Here is a 19,133-nt window from a genome sequence, read left to right as displayed (position 1 = left end):
GGGCTATTGTTGTCTTTGTATGTGGACAATGACATGTACTCCAGGATATCAGGAGGCCGGAGAGGGTGCTTCTGGAGGGATTCAAAGTTTGAGATGATGTTTTATGTTTTTCCCAGTGTATATATGTATTTATATACCGGGACATGTCCCGAGGATATGAGTTATTTGTATGTGGTTGGCTTTGATTACGTGTGGGCATGTTTTATGATACGATATGAAATACTATTTTTAGTATTCAAATAAGATATTTTTGGCTCATTGTAAAGAAAATTTAAACTTGTTTTCTGGTGTAGTTAATTAACCCTAATCAGATTGTATTGCAATGACGATTAGGAGTTAAGGGCCCCATACAGAGTGGTATCAGAGCATAGCTGGGAATGCTCGATTGAGTCTTGTGTACACGTAATAGGCACAAATGAATTGTGCGTTTGTGTTTGATTTATTTGTATTACTTGCTCCTACTTGATTTAGTTTGAGTATGTTATTGATGAGATTGATGATATGAGATGATGATGATGTGAAATTGATATTGATTTGTGGTATTCATCCTCTGATTTATAGATGGATCCCACAAATGAAACTGCGAGTAGCAGTGCTGAGAGGATAGTTGGACAATTCGAAGGATAGTCCATGGATTTAGTGATGGCTCGATTCCAGGATTTGAAACCACCGAGGTTCTTTGGCACTGAGAGTGCAGAAAGAGCAGAGGCTTGGTTGAAGGATATCGAGCACTTGTTTAATATTGTTGTATACTCTAAGGCTCGGAGAATGAAACTTGCCCTTTATCAATTAAAGGACAGAGCAAAATCTTGGTGGAAGCCGCTGAGATTGGATTGAAAGAAGCCGGGATTGAAGTCACATGGGATGTCTTCAAGGCCCAGTTTTTGGAGCAGTATTCTCAACCTTCGTGTTATACTGCCCAAGAAAATGAATTCAATAGTCTGCAACAGGGAACGATGACTGTTGCAGAATATGCTTCGAAGTTTTCTACGTTGTTGAAATATGCACCTCACGTAGCTGCAAATGCAAAAGCGAAATATAACAGGTTGTGAATGGATTGCATCCTGCTATATATACTTTTGTCATTTCATTTTTTCCTACGAGCTACGCAGAGGCAGTTGAACGAGCCAAGGCAGCCGAACCTGGATTAAGGCGAGGAGGTCCTCAGTATGTTCCTCCACCTTAAGTGTCAGCTCAGCAGCCTGCCCTGTGTCCCAGAAGCAGGAAAGATTTTTTTGTTTGAGCAAGTTATGCATAATTGTGTATTGATGTACGAGGATAATGTTATATTCTTGAATTTGACTCTCCTCCCAATGCACGACTTTGATTGTATTGTTGGCATGGATATCTTGACAACAAATCGAGCTACTGTCGATTTTTTCATGGAGTGGTTCGATTTAGACCTGTTGATAGACCTAAGTGGAATTTTTATGGCAAGGGTTCCCAAGCCAAAATTCCATTGGTATCCTCTTTGGAAATGTCCCGACTTTTGTTTAACGAGGATGAGGGTTATCTTATTTACACTATTGATGTCTCTAAGAAGGAGCCTTCTTTATCTGAGATTTCTGTTGCGAAAGAATTCCCAGATGTATTTCCCGATGAGATTCTTGATTTTTCTCCTCATCGAGAAGTTGAGTTTAGTATTGATCTTATGCCAGGGACTGCACCTATTTCTAAAGCTCCTTATCGCATGGCACCTCTGGAATTGAAAGAATAGAAAGAACAATTACAGGATCTTCTCGATAAGAGATATATTCGACCGAGTGTATCACCTTGGGAAGCTCCGGTTTTATTTGTTCGAAAGAAATATGGTACGATGCGAATGTGTATTGATTATATGCAACTGAATCGGGCTACTGTGAAAAACAAGTACCCACTTCCTCGTATTGATGATTTATTTGATCAGCTTCAGGATATTTCTGTTTACTCTAAGATTGATCTTCGTTCTGGATACCATCAAGTACGACTTCGAGAAGAAGATGTGCCTAAAACTGCTTTTCGTACCAGGTATGGCCACTATGAGTTTTGGGTTATGCCTTTCGGTCTCATGAATGCTCCTGCTGTTTTTATGGATCTAATGAATCGTGTCTTTCGAGATTATCTTGACCGATTCGTTATCGTCTTTATTGATGATATTCTTGTGTATTCGAAATCGAAAAAGGAGCATGTTGAACATCTGAGACTAGTACTTCAAACTCTTCGCAATGGACATTTATATGCTAAATTGTCCAAATGCGAATTCTGGATGGACAAAGTAGTATTTTTGGGCCATGTTATTTCGAGACATGGCATATCTGTTGATCTTGCAAAGATTGAAGCTGTATTGAATTGGTCGAGACCTACAAATGTTCCTGAGATCCGTAGCTTCACGGGTTTAGCTGGTTATTATCGTCGTTTTATTGAAGGGTTTTCGAAAATAGCTAAACCTATTACTCAACTGACACAGAAGAATCAGATATTCATTTGGTCAGATGAGTGTTAAGCTAGTTTTCTTGAATTGAAGACGAGATTGACCACAATACCTGTGCTTACTATTCCCTCGGGTGCCGGAGGATTTGTAGTGTGTACAGATGCGTCTGGTAAAGGTTTGGGCTGTGTTTTGATGCAACATGGCAAGGTGATTGCTTATGCGTCTCGTCAATTGAAATCTCATGAAACACGTTATCCTGTTCATGATCTTGAATTGGTCGCCATTGTGTTTGCACTGAAAATTTGGTGCCATTACTTGTATGGAGAAAAAATTTGTTATCTATTCGGACTATAAAAGTCTGAAGTGTCTCTTTTCTCAATCTGATTTGAATATGAGGCATCGCAGGTGGATGGATCTCCTGAAGGATTTTGATTGTGAGATTCAATATCACCCTGGATCGGTGAATGTCACCGCGGATGCCCTTAGTCGGAAAGTTCATGATTCTATTTGTGTAGCCAAGGTACATGATGATATATGTACTTCTGGTTGGAATTTTCACTCGAATTGGAATTCTGTCACTGTCTCAGCATTGTAAATTGAGCCTAATTTATTATCTAAAATACGAAAGGCCCAACGAAGCGATGCTCAGTTCAAAATTCGAAAGAACTTGTATCTGCAGGACATCAGTCTGGATTTCGGATTTCTTACGATGGTTCTTTACGACTTAATGGTCGGCTGGTAGTTCCTGATAATTCTGATTTGAAATATGCCCTTCTTCGAGAAGCACATTGTAGCAAATACAATATTCACCCTGGAGGCTGAAAGATGTATTTGACATTAAGACCTCAATTTTGGTGGAGACGTATGAAGAAGAACATTGCTAAATTTATTTCGAAATTTCTTGTCTGCCAGCAAGTGAAAGACGATAGAATGAAACCTGAAGGATTACTCCATAGTCTCGAAATCCCGAAATGGAATTGGGAACATATTGCTATGGATTTTGTGACTCATTTACCTCGTTCGTCCAAGGGCTGTGATGCTATTTGGGTTATTATTGATCTGCTTTCGAAATTTGCACATTTTATTCCGTATGAGCGGACTTATCCTTATAAGAGAATGACCCGTTTATACATCGAGAATATTGTGAGACTGCATGGTGTGCCAGTCTCCATTGTATCTGATCGTGATCCCAGTTTTGCTTCTAAATTCTGGGGTAGTTTCCAAGAAGCTATGGGTACGCGTTTGGCTATGAGTACTGCATATCATCCTCAAACTGATGGCCAGACTGAGCGTACAATTCAAACGTTAGAGAATATGTTACGTGCAATTGTGATGGATTTCAGAATGGGATGGCAAGATGCTTTACCATTGGTGGAATTTTCTTATAATAATAGCTTCCAAACGAGCATTGGTATGGCACCTTTTGAAGCCTTATACGGGAGACGATGTAGGTCACCGTTATTCTGGGATGAAATTGGTGAAAAATAATTGACTGGACCTGAAATGATACAGGAAATGAATGATAAGGTTCAATTAATTCGAAAGTGGATGAAAGCTACTCAGGATCATTAAACGAGTTATGCGAATAAACGAAGACGACCCTTAGAATTCTTGAAAGGTGACAGAGTGTTTTTGAAAATATCTCCCTTCATAGGCACTGTTCGATTTGGCATGCGAGGGAAGTTATCACCTCGATATGTTGGTCCATACGAGATCCTTGATCGAGTTGGGGATCTTGCTTATCGGTTAGCATTGCCACTAGCTTTATCTGTCATTCACGATGTATTTTATGTTTCTACGTTGAGAAAGTATGAACCAGATCCATCACATGTACTTGCACCCGATGAGGTTGAACTTGATCCTTCTCTTTCCTACGTCGAACAACATGTTTGCATTATGGATAGGAAGGATAAAGTATTGCGTAATAAATCGATTCCGTTAGTTTGAGTGCAATGGACATGACATGGTGTGGAGGAGTCAATGTGGGAATTGGAAAGTCAGATGCGAGAATAATATCCACAACTGTTTGATTCTATTCCACATGTTTCATTGTATTCAATGTATAGTGATCCATTTACTGATTTTAGTTTTGATATATACTATAACTGGTGACATATTATATGTTTGTCAATATTATGTATATAGAGATATATGAGATTTCGAGGACGAAATCTTTTAAGTTGGGGAGAAATGTGAGACCCTGAAAATAAAATAGTATTGATGGCATTTTTGTAAATAAGTTGAAAAATATTCGATTTATTTTGATGGCATTTTCGTAAATAAGTTGAAAAATAATGAATTAATTTTAAGGACAAAATGGTAATTAGTGACATATCTTGGTGAATGAAGTCCAAATAATTTGAAATTTGGATATAACTTAGAAAACTCAAAGATATAGAAGTTTCATGTTTTGAGTTTTGAAAAATTTGATCGTTTGACTGGTCCAAAGAGATATACTGATACTAAAATGTTAAATAAATATAATAATATAATATAAAATAATATTTTTTAAAAAATTAACTTGAGTGGAATTCAAATATGAATTCAAATATGAATTCCACCAACTCAAATGAACGTAGACAGACAGAGAGAAAGAGGAAAGAGAAAGAGGGTTTTCGATTTTTCTTTTCGGTCTTGCGACTTATCGGTTTATCCAATCGACGACCGACTTCAGTTTTGGGATCGTTGACACAATGTCTTCGATTTGAGGTATAAAATTTATATTTTTGGCGATGTTTGAAATTCGTCGATTTTTGTAATAAATCTGATAAATTGTTAAATCATACAGAAATTGAAGATTGTTGAATAACGTATGATTTTTTAACGAATAAGAGATGCTTATAGTGATGTTATTTTGAATTATTCCCAAATTATTATAATTAAGGAATTTTAATCGTTGAATTGATATTGAAGAATTGTTTGTCAGATGTTATTAATTCTGATTATATGTGGTAGATAGCCGACAAGAAACTAAGTTTTGAAGTCGGAATTGAATTATGTTATGATTTCAATTTGATATGAAATTTCAAAGTTTCAAAAGATATTTGAAACTTATATTGTTGATTTTGAATGATGATATTGATTGAAATGAATATGTTATTGATGTAGATAAATTATTATACTGATAGCTTCAAGCTACATCGGCTGGAACGAAGAATTGAGGTATGTTGCGATCGAGTAACATACGACAGGTATCTGTATCATATGATATATGTTGGATTGACTTGATGGATTGGAATGAGAATATATGTCTATATGCCTTATTTATTGATTTGATGTGGCATATATGACATACACGTTGAGCTATGATCCTTGGATACCTTGATATGATTGGATTTGATTCTGGGGTTTGTGAACACGATGCTATGTTTGGCATTATGTGGCCCTTAAAGCATAGTCATTAGTGGCCCCGATGATTGATTGAGATTTGGGATTTGATAGCGCTTTGTCGACGTTATCATACGAGTATCCCTGATTGAGGCCGGTGTGCCAGCTCGAGCATTGATTTGATAGCGATTCGATTGATTCTGACATGTGCTCAGTGGATGAGCATTTGACCTGATACCTCCACGACATACATGTATTGCATATCATATATCATTGTTTAGATACTTGTGGTATATATTGTGGTTGTTTCAGACTGAGCTTTGCTCACCTAGATGGGGCTGTTGTTGTCTTTGTATGTGGACAATGACATGTACTCCAGGATATCAGGAGGCCGGAGAGGGTGCTTCTGGAGGGAGTCACAGTTTGAGATGAAGTTTTATGTTTTTCTCAGTGTATATATGTATCTATATACCGGGGCATGCCTCGAGGATATGAGTTGTTTGTATGTGGTTGTCTTTGATTACGTGTGGGCATGTTTTATGATATGAGATGAAATACTATTTTTAGTATTCAAATTAAGATATTTTGGGCTCATTGTAAAGAAAATTTAAACTCGTTTTCCGCTGTAATTAATTAACCTAATCAGATTGTATTGTAATAACGATTAGAAGTTAAGGGCCCCACAAAATATGAAAATATATATAGAGACACATTTCGAAAATTTGAGGGAGTGATAGAGATAGATGAGAGGAGAGAAGATAAGAAGATATGTGATGTAAAGCGACAGATAGATAAATAAATAGCTTTATGTATGAGTTAGAAGTTTTAGAAATCTATTCAAATCTTTGGGTTGAACCTAATACAATTTTTGACAATTTATAATTGTACATTAGGTTTTAATGTTTGTATGTTAATGAATTCCATGAAGTTATTAATAGTCTATTAAAAATTTGAATACCTCTAGACTTTAATAGAGTTTTTAAAAGTCAATGTTAAATATCACTTGACTTTTTAAAACTCTATGAAAGTCTATTTTGAATACCATTAGACTTCTATAAAGTATGCAAAAGTCTTAATTGAATACCTCTAGATTTTTAAAATTTACAAAAGTCATTAAAAATCAATAAATCTCTTACATTGAATACACCATTGAGTCTCTTGATCTTGACCTATAAATGGATAAGTCCGGCCCGGATCCGGATCTCCCCACTATTCCTAGCTATTTGTCTGAACTTTTAGTCAAAGCCGGCTCAAAAGGCCAAATGCCTATTTTAATTTTTTACATTTTATAGGCAAAATGTATTTCTGCTCACGTTAATGCAAATGCTATTTCACCTTGAGAAAGCAAAACCCTAGCTTGTACCCCTTCTCCGATCGTTGCCTTCTCTACAAATTATCGAATTTTCAATTCAAACCATATTTAAATGTATGATTATTTAGATAGATGGAAAGCATGTGAGAAAACCGTGTACTGAGCAGAATCTAGGTGGATTTAATGGCTAATTGAAGAAGCTATTACAGGAATGTTGGCTGCTATTGCCGTTGCTTCAAAATGCAGCAGAAGGTTTAATGCTTCCAATTTACGCAGTGAATTTTATGAAAATTTCATGTACTCCGACGTGTATGGCTTTACTTGGCAGCCACTTGTGAAGGGAATTCGGGGCTTCAGTTCTTTGCGAGGAACCAGCAATCTCCATTATATTGTGAGCTCACTTCGTCTTACACTTACGTTGTGAATTGCATTTTGCTGTATTTTTTGGATACTTTCTTTCTTTAATTATGGGCAGTTTTACTTTTAATGTAAAGTGTAATGGTGATACAATTGTTATTGTATGAATTCACGTAGTTGTTAAGAAATCTAGGATGAGTTGAAGTTAACTGTCTTGACTTCCGATATATACAAGAATATTGAGATTGGATATGTTCTCTTTTGAAAGCTCAAGAAATAATATATTAATCGAAGAGTCTTTCTTTTTTGTCAAAGTCTTTGTCAATCGAATCTCATAAGGAATGGCTGTGTTTCCAATACAGAGTTACATGAAGAAAAGCTTGATTAGAGTAAGTCGGATTAGGCCATTCAATGATTTTCTGAGAACTTTGGTTGGCAATCGGTCATTAGCAACTAAAGTATCTCCTTTTGAAGTAAACACTGATGAAATCTTGAGTCAAATTCTTGCTGCTTTAGAGGATCCAAGTGTTTCGAAAGAAGAAACCTGCTTCAGCTATATAAAAGTGTTGTGCGTGGCCGGACATCTTTCAGATGCTTTTACGCTAATTCAGAGTTTACACAGTAAAAACATATTTTTCAGTCCTCATGCTTATGTTTACCTTCTTCAATCTTCTGGCATAAAGGATAATATTCACCTCTTGCCTGAAATTTTCAAGGATCTTGTGGTTTCATGTGAAAAAATAGGATTAACTTCATATCTCATCTTTGCCGGAGCTCTTGCAAAGCATAGCGATTCTACTGTGTTGCTGAAATTTGTTGAAGAAATCTCAGAAATGGATTTAGCGAGAAAAGATATAGTTTTGAACAGAGTTATTTTCGCCTTGGGTAAATGTGGACATGTTCAAAAGGCACTGTTGGTATTTAATCATATGAAGGGTTTGAATTGTAAACCAGACCTGGTCACGTATAATACCATTTTGACATTTTTGGGTAGGCTTGGTCGAGTAGATGAAATGCTACAAGAATTTAATTTTATGAAAACAGTACAAGTTTTTCCAGATGTTGTCACATACAATACCATGTTAAACAGTTTAAGAAAAATGGGTAGATTGGATTTGTGCTTAGCATATTTTAAGGAGATGAGTGAAAGAGGACTTCCACCTGATGAGTACTCTTTCAAAGCTTTGATTGAGATCCTAGGTAGATCAGGTAACATTCAAGAAGCCCTGAAAGTTTTTGATGATATGAAATGTAGGGGGATTTATCAATCAATTCACATCTATCGAGCTTTGATTTTCAGTTTAAAGAAGATGGGAATGATGTGGTTGGCTTTAAAATTCTCGAAGGAGATGAACGAATTCTCTCGAGATATTCCGCGAGATTTCAGCCATAAAAGTAGATAGTTTATGTATTTGAATTTTCGGTTATTTTTTCAGCAGTCTCAATGGTCTCAGAGACATATTCCCCTCATTCTTGATGTGATATAGTGCACTGCAGAAAAATTGCCTTGCTTTGAATGTGTACAAGGAAGTGACTTTTTGAAATATTGAAGATGATAAAATTCGATGTAAAATATTAATTAGTCAATGGTTTCTCGGGTAACCCTGTTGAGATTGACAAATTGCAGAGTTGATTATCAATCTTCTGTGACGAAACTTATCTTTGGGTCAATAGTGAAAAAATACGAACTTTTAAATTCTGAAAAGCAGAGGTGACAAAATTTTGCATGTAAAATTGACAATAGCTGAATGTTGAAGGCATGAGACAGTAGTAATCGTTTCCTTCTGAATTGTATCATATTCTACTTGAGTCTCTTCCAAATATAAAGCGCCTTCCCCAGTCAGAGATCACCAGAATTCTTGTGCGCCAGCTCACGAGCTTACTGCATTATTATGAAGGAAAAAGGACCAGAAATAAGCGAAATGTGACAGGTACTGAATCTGTGTGAGACTGGAAAAGATTTACCTGGCATAGACAGAGTACCAGAGCCATTGGGTACTCTGACCTATTGAAACCCAATCTCCTGGAAGCTGAGCTGCTGTCTGTTCTCCTCCCAGTGGAGCAAATTGCCCGAAATGTTTGTACCTTTCGTTGAGCCAAGCCAACCCATGGTTAATGGGCATCAAATTTATGAAGGAAACTAGCTTGTCTCGTTTATTTGAGATGGTAAAATTATTTTTAGGAAAAATAACTCTGATATATTTTGCTTATTCCTCGTGTAATAGTGTGCCCACTTATTTTGTGTTTCCCTTTCACTGTAATTACAGCAAAATCTTTGCATACCTGAATGGGTGGAAGCGATGTCTCCCGGTTCCTCTGAACCTCAATGGGCCTTCAGGATATTTCTCACACAATGTCATCCTATTGAAACAGTCAGCAAGATATGCCCCTTGTTGAGCGGCCACCTACAAGGTAAAGTTTTCTTTTTCGGAAATTTCATCTTCTAATGCATCTAATGTGATGAAGTCGAAGGCACAAGTCTGATTTTGTATATGTTCCATTTACCTGTGCCGTTGCAGGAAGATTTTTCATCAGCGAGTCTACTTCGGAAAGTGCTGACTTGAACTTTTCGATATCCAATTCAGCTTCCCCATGTGAGTTCTTAAGTAGATGAACAAAGTTCTTCAGCTGTTTTTTCTTGAGGTAAATTCCCACTTGCGGATACCTTTCACAGATGTCATTTATCACTTCCTTAAAATCTTCGACTTTGAGACTACCTGTGTTATTCGTGTCTGCCTTGCTGAAAATGGCTGAAATATCTTCCTGATAACAATTAATAACTCAAACAAACATACAAATCTATTAATTTCAGACAAAATAAATGAATCTTGAATCACGAAAAACAACTCGTACCATGACACTACGTTGATTTATTGTTGCACAATCACCTAGAGCGTAGATGCTATCACACGCTTCGACTCGTAGCCATTCATCGGTCGCTAAGACTCGTCTGTTTGTCTGCCCCTCCCATGACATATATACATGGTGAGGTTTGGTAAAAGTCTTTAACAATTGCATGGTAGGTATAATACAACTAGCAAAGATTAAAAGAAGAACCAAACCTGTCCGATTTGCTTCATAAAATCCATGATAACCGGCCTCGTTCCTATCCCAGTTGACCATACAACCATCCCATAAGGGATCGACACAGATTGTCCAGTTGCTCTCTCCTTAGTACATATTTCTGTTTCGGTTACCTTCGTAACCATTGAACCGGTTTTCACATCGATACCATCCCTCTGGAACTTATCTTCAGCAAATGCTGTTATTCTTTTGTCAAACCTACGAAGATTCAAGGAAGTTACTGTAAGAAAGAAAAATTACTCCAACACCTGATGACTCGTTAGCTTGTGATACATAGAGTGACATAATTTGTAATCATGCTAACATGTTCAAAATGTGATCTCCAGCTTCAAGAAGTGTTATTTTGACATGATCCTTGAGTGTTGGATATAGTTTGGCCAAATCCTCGATCACGAAATCGTGAAGCTCCGCTGCAAACTCGACCCCTGTCGGGCCCCCTCCCACGACAACAAAATGCAGTATCCTTTTCCTTTCTTCTTCACTTATGGTCGGAAGGCTTGCCCTCTCGAAACAATCGATCACCGATCTTCGAATTCTCTGGGCATCTTCTATTTCCTACAAAAAGAAGAGAAAATAAACTACCATTTTATTGAGCAAGATTTGATATTTTGTTGACTGTAATGTGGAATATATTAACGAATCTCGAGATATTTTAATCTTGCTAATTTTTGTTAAAAAATGAAGATAAGCTTAATTTAAGTTACCTTGAGAAAGTGTGCATGTTCCACGACACCGGGAGTGTTAAATGTATTAGCTCGAGCACCCATAGCTATCACAAGATAATCATAGTCCACTGCAAATTCTTCGCTCCCCCCTAAGTTAGTTTCTTGGCCTGATCGGCAGTAGACTTTCTTGTTTTGTGTATCAATTTTGTAGCATTCAGCTTCCTTGAATTGAACATCAAACTTTTTCTGCCATTTGTGAACCAACAAGTTTTTAATCGAAAATCGCAAAACCAAATCACCTAAACTAAAAAAATCCGAATTCGTGCTATTTGAGATTGTCTAGCGTCTATCCTAACAGGGTCACCCGGTTCTATCTCTGGTCAAGTGGGGTGGACGGATGCCCCTACTTCTTTAAATTCTGATGTATTAGCCAATGATTTAAGTTATGAAACATTTACTTAAAAAAAAAAAAAAAAACTAGCCAGATGTATATTACTATAAACTTGCGTACACCCTACACGATGGATTTCTTTCTAACATTTAATGTGTCCAAACATTTAGCGAAGGCAGAAACCTGATTCATAAAAACTTTTCTAAGCCACAATCGGCAGCTGGATACTCACCTTTCGGACGATGTTACGGATCGGTTCGACAATGCTTCGTGCTTCGACAGTGCCATTGGTAACACTGGGTAGCAGAGGAGTGAATGCGAAGTAGTTGCGCGGGGATACGATCTGAACATCATAGTTCGGATCTTTCAAGCTCTTGAGAAAGCTAGTGCCAGCCCAACCTGTGCCAAGAACAACCACTTTCTTTCTCTTAATATCATCACCAAATGCAGTATTAGTCCTGAATGGGCTGCTATCTGAGTAGGCCAGCACCCCTCCTCCACCACTGCAGTATTAACAATATTTCAAACAAGACGGCATGCACATTTGTAACTATTCAATTATGCAAGAAAAAAGACTGAAAATTCGATACCTATAAATTTTCTTTTTTAAAAAAAAAAACGCAGCCATTTTCGTTTCGTATATCACTATCGGCTTTGATTCGTTTAGCCATTGACTGGATTCAGGTGGAGCAACATCAACGTGATCTTGTACACATTTTTGGGATTAATTTGCATACATATTCTTACATTTTGTAAATCGATTATTCGAAATTCGAAACTCGATAATTCGAAATTAGAAACAGCATGAAAAACATGAATTTCATGGAAAAAATTACCTGACAGTAAAAACAAGAAGCAGCTTGGAGAGATGAGGGTTGCCGTAATAAGCCTTGGAGAACCTATGATAAAAACCGAAGCCACTCATTGTGTATATGTGTGTTCCCTGTGAAATCAACTCTACTTCTTCTGTATATATTTATATTATTATTTCTTACCTTAAATACATTTATGAATGAATTAATTAATTAATATATTCAATAATTAACGTGAAAATTGGATGTTTTTATTGCAAGGAAAAAAAATAGAGCCGCGAGGCCAGTGGAGTAGGGGTCAAGTAATAACTGACTCGTTGCGGTTTGTGAGGAGGGATCTCCTCTTTGGTCGGGGAGAGTTCTGAACCGCAAAAGGGCCGAATTCTAAGGTCACGTCTAATTCGGTAAAATGACAATATTTTTAGAATGTATATTTTCACTTATATTCTTTTCAAAATAAAATAAAAAATAAATCTCACACGACACGTTCTCACTGATTTAAATTTGTGAGACGAGTTCACCTGATTAATATTTGTTAGAATAAGTGTCAAGCGAGCCAACTTGTGGCGATAGCTTTGTTGACTTTTATGTAAAAACACTCTTTATTTTAATCATATTTTATGTTTTTATCCAATTATGATATTTACATTTACTTTCTCTGTATTCTCATTCAAACTTCATAGCTAAAGCTTATGAATCTACAATAAGTACCATGAGGTCCGTCTCTCAACGTATGATCATGAAACTAATTAAAAACTGTACTGTATATTCTAAACTGGTTCTTATTCAATTCAACCGAAATAAGTATAAAGGTTGTTCGAACTTGAGACTAACATTTGTGATATAAACGTTATGTTTCATTAGGAAGGGCATGTAGATGTATGTTCATACATATGATTGATCAATTGATGATGCACTGAACAACTCTCCCTCAAACTTTCCAAGCGGTTATCACTTATCGAGTGGAATGGTCTGCGATTGTGGTTGTATATCATTAGTCTTTAGACTTGAGACAACATGGAGGCTTGGTATATTAGCATATACTTTGACTCGTTTACCGACTCCACTGAGGGTTATTAGGTGGCGATGTTGGGTTTAATATCAAAATACGAAGGAGCTAATGCATTGTAATTAGACATGTCAAAATGGGTTGGCGAGACGGGCCCGCCATTAGGCGGGGCAGGACAGGCCTCTTAATGGTCAACCCTGCCTAATCCATCTTAGGCCGCGGGTTAGGCGGGCCGACCCGCTTATTTTTTTTAAGAAAAAATGCTAAACATATTTCAGTCAAATAGCTTCATAAAATAATTAAAAACATTGAAATAAGAAATTAAGAAAGCATACAACATAATCCATAAAAAGCAAAGTGTTTAAACCAAACATGAAGATTGAGACATGAAAGAGAACATAAAGTCGAGGAAAGAGACGGTTGTAAATTTAAAAAAATATTATGTCTTCAACAATACACATAATTAGCAAACCTCCGTCGGGTCCACAAAATTTCAGTGCAACTCGTCGGACTTCAAACGAAACCACTATTGGGTTCACAAACAACTGCTATGCTTAAAAATTATTTTAAGATTCATGAATAAAATTTACAGGAATTTCTTCCCTTTTACTTTCTTTATGTATATCTGTAAATTTCTTTTTTTTATTTTATTTGTGTATATTTGTTGTAAGAGTAAATTATCAATAAATTTGTTCTAAGAGTAAATTATCAATATATTTGTTCTGAGACATGGAGGCGCATGAAACTTATTCCAATTTTTATATAAAACTTAAAAATATAAAATGTTATCCTAATTTGGCGGGCCAGCCCGCCCCGTTTGGGTTCAACCCATCTTGGGCCGCAACCCAAACGGGCTCAGCCCATTTGGCCCGCCTCCAAACGGGCTGCTATTTTATCAACCCAACCCGTTCAATTTTTATAGCGAGGCGGGCCGGCCCGACGGGCCTAACCCAATTTGACAAGTCTAATTGTAATAGGTAATTCACCGCTCACCTATGAGTGATGATATATTATGCGATCTGATAAGCTAATAGTTTAGTAATATCTCACCAGAGTAAGACATGTGTATTTTGAAAACGTGTTTACTCAGTTACACATATCATGTCACTATTACTATTCAAAGATACATCACATCATTATTGAATTCATATACAACTCTTAATATATCAATGACTACAGATTCGATCGGGGTATATAATTTGAAGGTACCGTACTTTACGTTAACCATAAATTAAGGTTCTTGTAAGCACTATCAGTGATATCTAAGAAATCATGTGGAGATGCTACTAAACGCTCTTATCATGATCCGATGAGCGCAATCAGAATTGAGTGGTGACGTTCTTGATAAAGAAATTGATGAAAAGAATGAGACTAATTAGGGTAAGCCTGAATAAGAACAGATGTTTGTGAACTCATGGCTAACTGCATCCCTAAATCATTGAGAGTTATAAAAGTATTGGATTCTATGTTCCTGTTGAGATAGTTGAATTCAAGGAGTTGAATTTGACGACTGTAGTTTGATTGATATCAACAGATTGCTCATAAAAGGAGTTTATTAGTAGATTCCATTTAATGGAAGTTTTGGAATTTAGCTTAACTGCTAATTAAGTGAGGAGAGTGCAACTGTCTGTTTTAGTGAAATAGTTCACAAAATTGGTAGCTGCCATAAATGTTTCAGTGAAAAATTTCGTTTTTTTCGAAATTTGCATTTTTCATAATATGAACGAGATTTATACCATCAATACATCGACATTTTCTAATAATCGATCGAGGTTATAATTCATTCTCAATTATTTATTTAGTAAATTTAGAATAAAATAATTAAATAATAAATTACTAATAGAGATTACTAAGTATAAGATTCTTATTAAATATTCTAGAGGGGTTTATAATTAACTAATTAATTGATTAAATAATTAAATAATAGTTATTTATTTATACGATATCATGTATTAACAAAAGTTAATAATTATTTAATTAATCATAGTATTATCAAAAGTTGAAAATACAACATGAGAACATGACACATCTATAGATTATATGATAGGATTTGGGAATCCTAATACAATTCTAAGTAGTAGGAGTCCTAGTTAAATCATAAAACCTAGTAGAGTTTTGACAAATAAATAAATAAGCTAGAATACTAATAGGATTCTAACTTAATTTGATAATTATTTAATTAATCATGGTATTATCAAAAGATGAAAATATAACATGGGATCATTACTCATCCATGTATTGAATGATAGTATTGGAGAATCCTAATACAACTCTAACTGGTAAACCCTAATGAATGAAACTTTAACAACCAATGAAATACACACTTAGCCATGCAATACTCATGCAATAAAATGCATAAAAATCATAAATAACATATTTTAAATAAAAACACTAGATTGCATGCAGTCGGATTACGTAGTTCGAATTTACTAAACCTTAAAATTCTTCTCCCCTTAAATTGAATTTTATCCTCGAAATTTAAAACATACGGAGTAACTCCGGGTAACGACTCCTCATCTTGGTCTCCGTCTCCCAAGTAGCCTCCTCTTCGGAATGATTCCGCCACTTGACTTTAACCATGTGGATCACCTTGTTCCCGAGCCTCCTCTCATGTCTGTCCAATATCTAAGTGATCCTCTTCTCGAAAGACAGGTTCAGTGTCTGCTGAAGTGGCTCAGAGTCCTAGTTAGATCATAAAACCTAGTAGAATTTTGATGAATATATATAATTTTCTTCTCCCTCACGCAACTAAAAAATCGACCCCTCAGGATACCGTTGAAATTTTAAAATTTAAAACTAGATAGATCAAATGAAAAATAGTGTTGCAATTTTTTTGTTTCAAATAACCTTCGGCACAATTATGATGTAGTGCACATTTTCTGAAAAATTTAATGAAAAACTACATCAAGCTCATAATATTGTATTTAAGATTTTCAACAAGTAGTACGTCTTCAATGATAATGTTATTATGGATAAACTTATCTTTACTCACGGTTCTACCTTGAGAAGCATAACCAAATGTGATCTTGGGTCCAGAACATTGAATCGATTGGGATATCAGTTGGGATTCTTTGGTTATGTGTCTTGAACATCCATTGTCCAAGTACTAAATCGAGTTTTTGATTAGCTTAAACTGCAATCACAAATTAAAAATAACTTTTGGTCTTCATTCCTACTTGGATCCAGACTGGATTAATCTTTTTGGAACCCAAACTGGATCAGTTTAACTGACTTACCACTCGATGTATTTCAAATATGTTGTCCATATGCATGTGTGTTGTGTGCAGTAGATACAAAATATTGTTTATCCCTTCCAAATTAGTTGATTTCCCTGTATATTTTCTGAACATGCTTATTGTTAAAGTGTCAGTTAGGCTTGCCTTTCACTGAATTATGCCTAGCAAAACCAGTTTGGATAGGCTTCTACTTTTAGCTTAGCATTGGAACTGTGAGACACATAACCAACACCAAACTTTCTGTCTTTGCTCATATTTTCAATAGTCTTTGCAACTTGAGGGATATGTTCTTTGTGTTTATATACCAAACTAGATCTAACAAAGTGAATATACTTTCCTGTGCATATTTCCAGATTTTTTTGAGTTCTTTTCTCAACAATACTTGCATTGTTGTTTAAACCGAGACTTTTTTGTCCCGTCCCGCGATCAAGGCGTCGGTGACATCCGACATTGTTTAACAATTGCATGAAAACAATAAGCCTCGTAGCAAATAGCAAACAACCAGTATTTTTCATAAGTAAGCATTGTCTTTTACAATGATAACATAATGGAAATTACATCGATAATGTTGCGAAAGCGAAATACAAAAATACAAAGTCTTGATCTTTGAGCTTTTGATACTATCACCAGCCCCTGAACGTCTCATGTTCTTCCTCGTTCAATTGCTCTTCATTCTTATCTAGGGAGAGATATAAGAGGTGAGTGTTTTGGAAAATACTCAGCAAGTGAGGGTCGATCGATTACCACAAGTACAAAAGATAATTTAAAAGCATCTTTTAACAGATTTTTAAAACGTAGTATATTGACATTAGCATATCATAACAGAATTAGAATCAAAATGTGAAACAGAGATTATCAGACAATTCAGAATGGAACAAATCGGAACAAATGAAAACATTGTTATTCATCTCATTATCTATGGTCAAATTGTCCCCCATATGTTAGTCCTCTAAGGAGTGAGGCCAGAACACAGTTTTATACCCACTGATGGGGGTCAGACAGAACACAGTTTTATACCCACTGATGGGGGCCAGACATAATTTACAATCGTCGTTCCATGTCCAACTCTATTCATAACAGTGAACCACAGAATCAAATAAATCAAACATCACTTATCAGAATTGTGAATGGACTCAACAGAATCAAAGAAAATCGAGACGATAATGAGCATATTGTACGTCGATCAAGATTTTAAAAGATACGATCACCATTTTTTGAAAATAAATAGACACACATACAAGGATGTCATGAAATACTTATACAAAATTTAAGTTACAAAGAAATACATATCAAAAGCCCACTTAAAAATTTGAAGTTGTTGTTCGAAACTTGCTTGATTCTTGAACGAAAACTTGGCCGAACAAGGACAACTTTTGGGTGTGAATTGGGTACCGTCTTGAGTAGGTTTTGGATGAAATTCTTGAGCAGAATAACCCCTTGGGTATCCCTTAGTTTTTGTTTGAAACGGACTTGCACAGCAGCTCCTTCTTTGCTTGAGAGTGGCCGAAATTTGGAGGATTTTTGTGGAACTTTTTGGTGTGTCATTTCTCAACACATGATGGGGTATTTATAGGTGAAAAAATGGTAGATCCTCTCCCCATATAGCAGCCAAAATTGGCCTCCTGAATGCCCACAAGTGATGGTCCAAGTAGCCTCCAAATGGTCAAAGTTTATCCAAAACCAAGGGTCATTTTGGTGTACTCAAAGGTCACTTTTTACCCATCGATTATGTCCTATTTTTAGTTCCTCTCATGGCTGAATTTTTGTCTGCTTTAGGACAAGTATCAATGAGCTTTCTTGAGCTGAGGGTTTAAGCCCATGAGCTAGGGATTTTCTCCCCGACAATCAATGAGCTTCCTTGAGCTGAGGGTTTTAGCTTGTAAGCTAAGGGTTTCCTCTTCCAAGCGACGTTCCCTCAATTCTTATGGTTTTGCATTGCATGGGCTTCTTTTTGAGCTACTTTCCGAGCTTTTGAGCTGAAAATTTACGTATATTGTTGAATTTCTTTAATTAGAAGTTTTTGATTTAAAAATTTGGATTTCACTATTTACATGATTTGCATCGAAAATCCGGATACTCACAGTTTTTGTCTCCAAATGGTTTCCACAAATCTTGCATTTTAGTTAAAGAAACTGAAGACTTGTTCTATGATAAAACCAGTTTAGTTAACTTCATATTATCATATTTTAACATTTGGTTCTTATAATGTATTCTTTCACTCTCGCTTTTCAGTTTAGCAGGTTCTGCCTTTAGACTCAAGATTTCACTAGAATGTTCTCAGTCATGTTCAGTTTTGTTGTCTAGCAGATCAGTTTGCTTAGCTTTAACTTCTTCGAATGGGAGAGAAAGTCTTTGGTACTCATTTATTTATCATCTCATGTAGTGAAGTGACAAGTTCATCTCTTGTGAAATCAGTTGAACTAAAATCAAATATCTGTTCACTAGTAGATTCCATCTTAGCATCATTGGCTATTAAGCACTTCACTTCCTCATCATCACTCGAACTGTTTAAGCTTTCTGACTCAGGTGA

At 36.0% G+C, this 19,133-nt stretch overlaps 2 protein-coding genes across 4 annotated transcripts; one reads left to right on the top strand and one right to left on the bottom strand.

The window, feature by feature from the left end:
• Window positions 1-7,009: 7,009 nt before the first annotated feature.
• Window positions 7,010-8,831, top strand: LOC142555057 (uncharacterized). Its single transcript, XM_075665705.1, has 2 exons — window positions 7,010-7,440; window positions 7,769-8,831. Exons 1-2 carry the CDS (start codon window positions 7,261-7,263, stop codon window positions 8,807-8,809), a joined length of 1,221 nt encoding a protein of 406 aa, XP_075521820.1. The 5' UTR covers window positions 7,010-7,260; the 3' UTR covers window positions 8,810-8,831.
• Window positions 7,326-12,551, bottom strand: LOC142555056 (external alternative NAD(P)H-ubiquinone oxidoreductase B4, mitochondrial-like). 3 transcript variants are annotated; one of them, XM_075665702.1, is made up of 10 exons: window positions 12,383-12,551; window positions 11,779-12,049; window positions 11,195-11,401; window positions 10,795-11,045; window positions 10,469-10,688; window positions 10,260-10,364; window positions 9,912-10,169; window positions 9,690-9,811; window positions 9,372-9,491; window positions 9,162-9,288 (listed from the first exon to the last, which is right to left on the bottom strand). In XM_075665702.1, exons 1-10 carry the CDS (start codon window positions 12,469-12,471, stop codon window positions 9,201-9,203), a joined length of 1,731 nt encoding a protein of 576 aa, XP_075521817.1. In that variant the 5' UTR covers window positions 12,472-12,551; the 3' UTR covers window positions 9,162-9,200. The 3 variants fall into 3 exon arrangements, with proteins under 3 accessions (XP_075521819.1, XP_075521817.1, XP_075521818.1); XM_075665704.1 differs by lacking the exons at window positions 9,162-9,288; window positions 9,372-9,491 and adding an exon at window positions 7,326-7,449 and having other exon boundaries at window positions 9,672-9,811; XM_075665703.1 differs by having other exon boundaries at window positions 9,162-9,649; window positions 9,688-9,811.
• Window positions 12,552-19,133: the final 6,582 nt, after the last annotated feature.

The sequence above is a fragment of the Primulina tabacum genome, chromosome 9 (genome assembly GCF_025594145.1).
Source record: "Primulina tabacum isolate GXHZ01 chromosome 9, ASM2559414v2, whole genome shotgun sequence".
Classification (NCBI taxonomy): domain Eukaryota; kingdom Viridiplantae; phylum Streptophyta; class Magnoliopsida; order Lamiales; family Gesneriaceae; genus Primulina; species Primulina tabacum.
The sequence above is the reverse complement of the archived record's forward strand: the minus strand, read 5'-3'. Positions and strand labels throughout refer to the sequence as shown.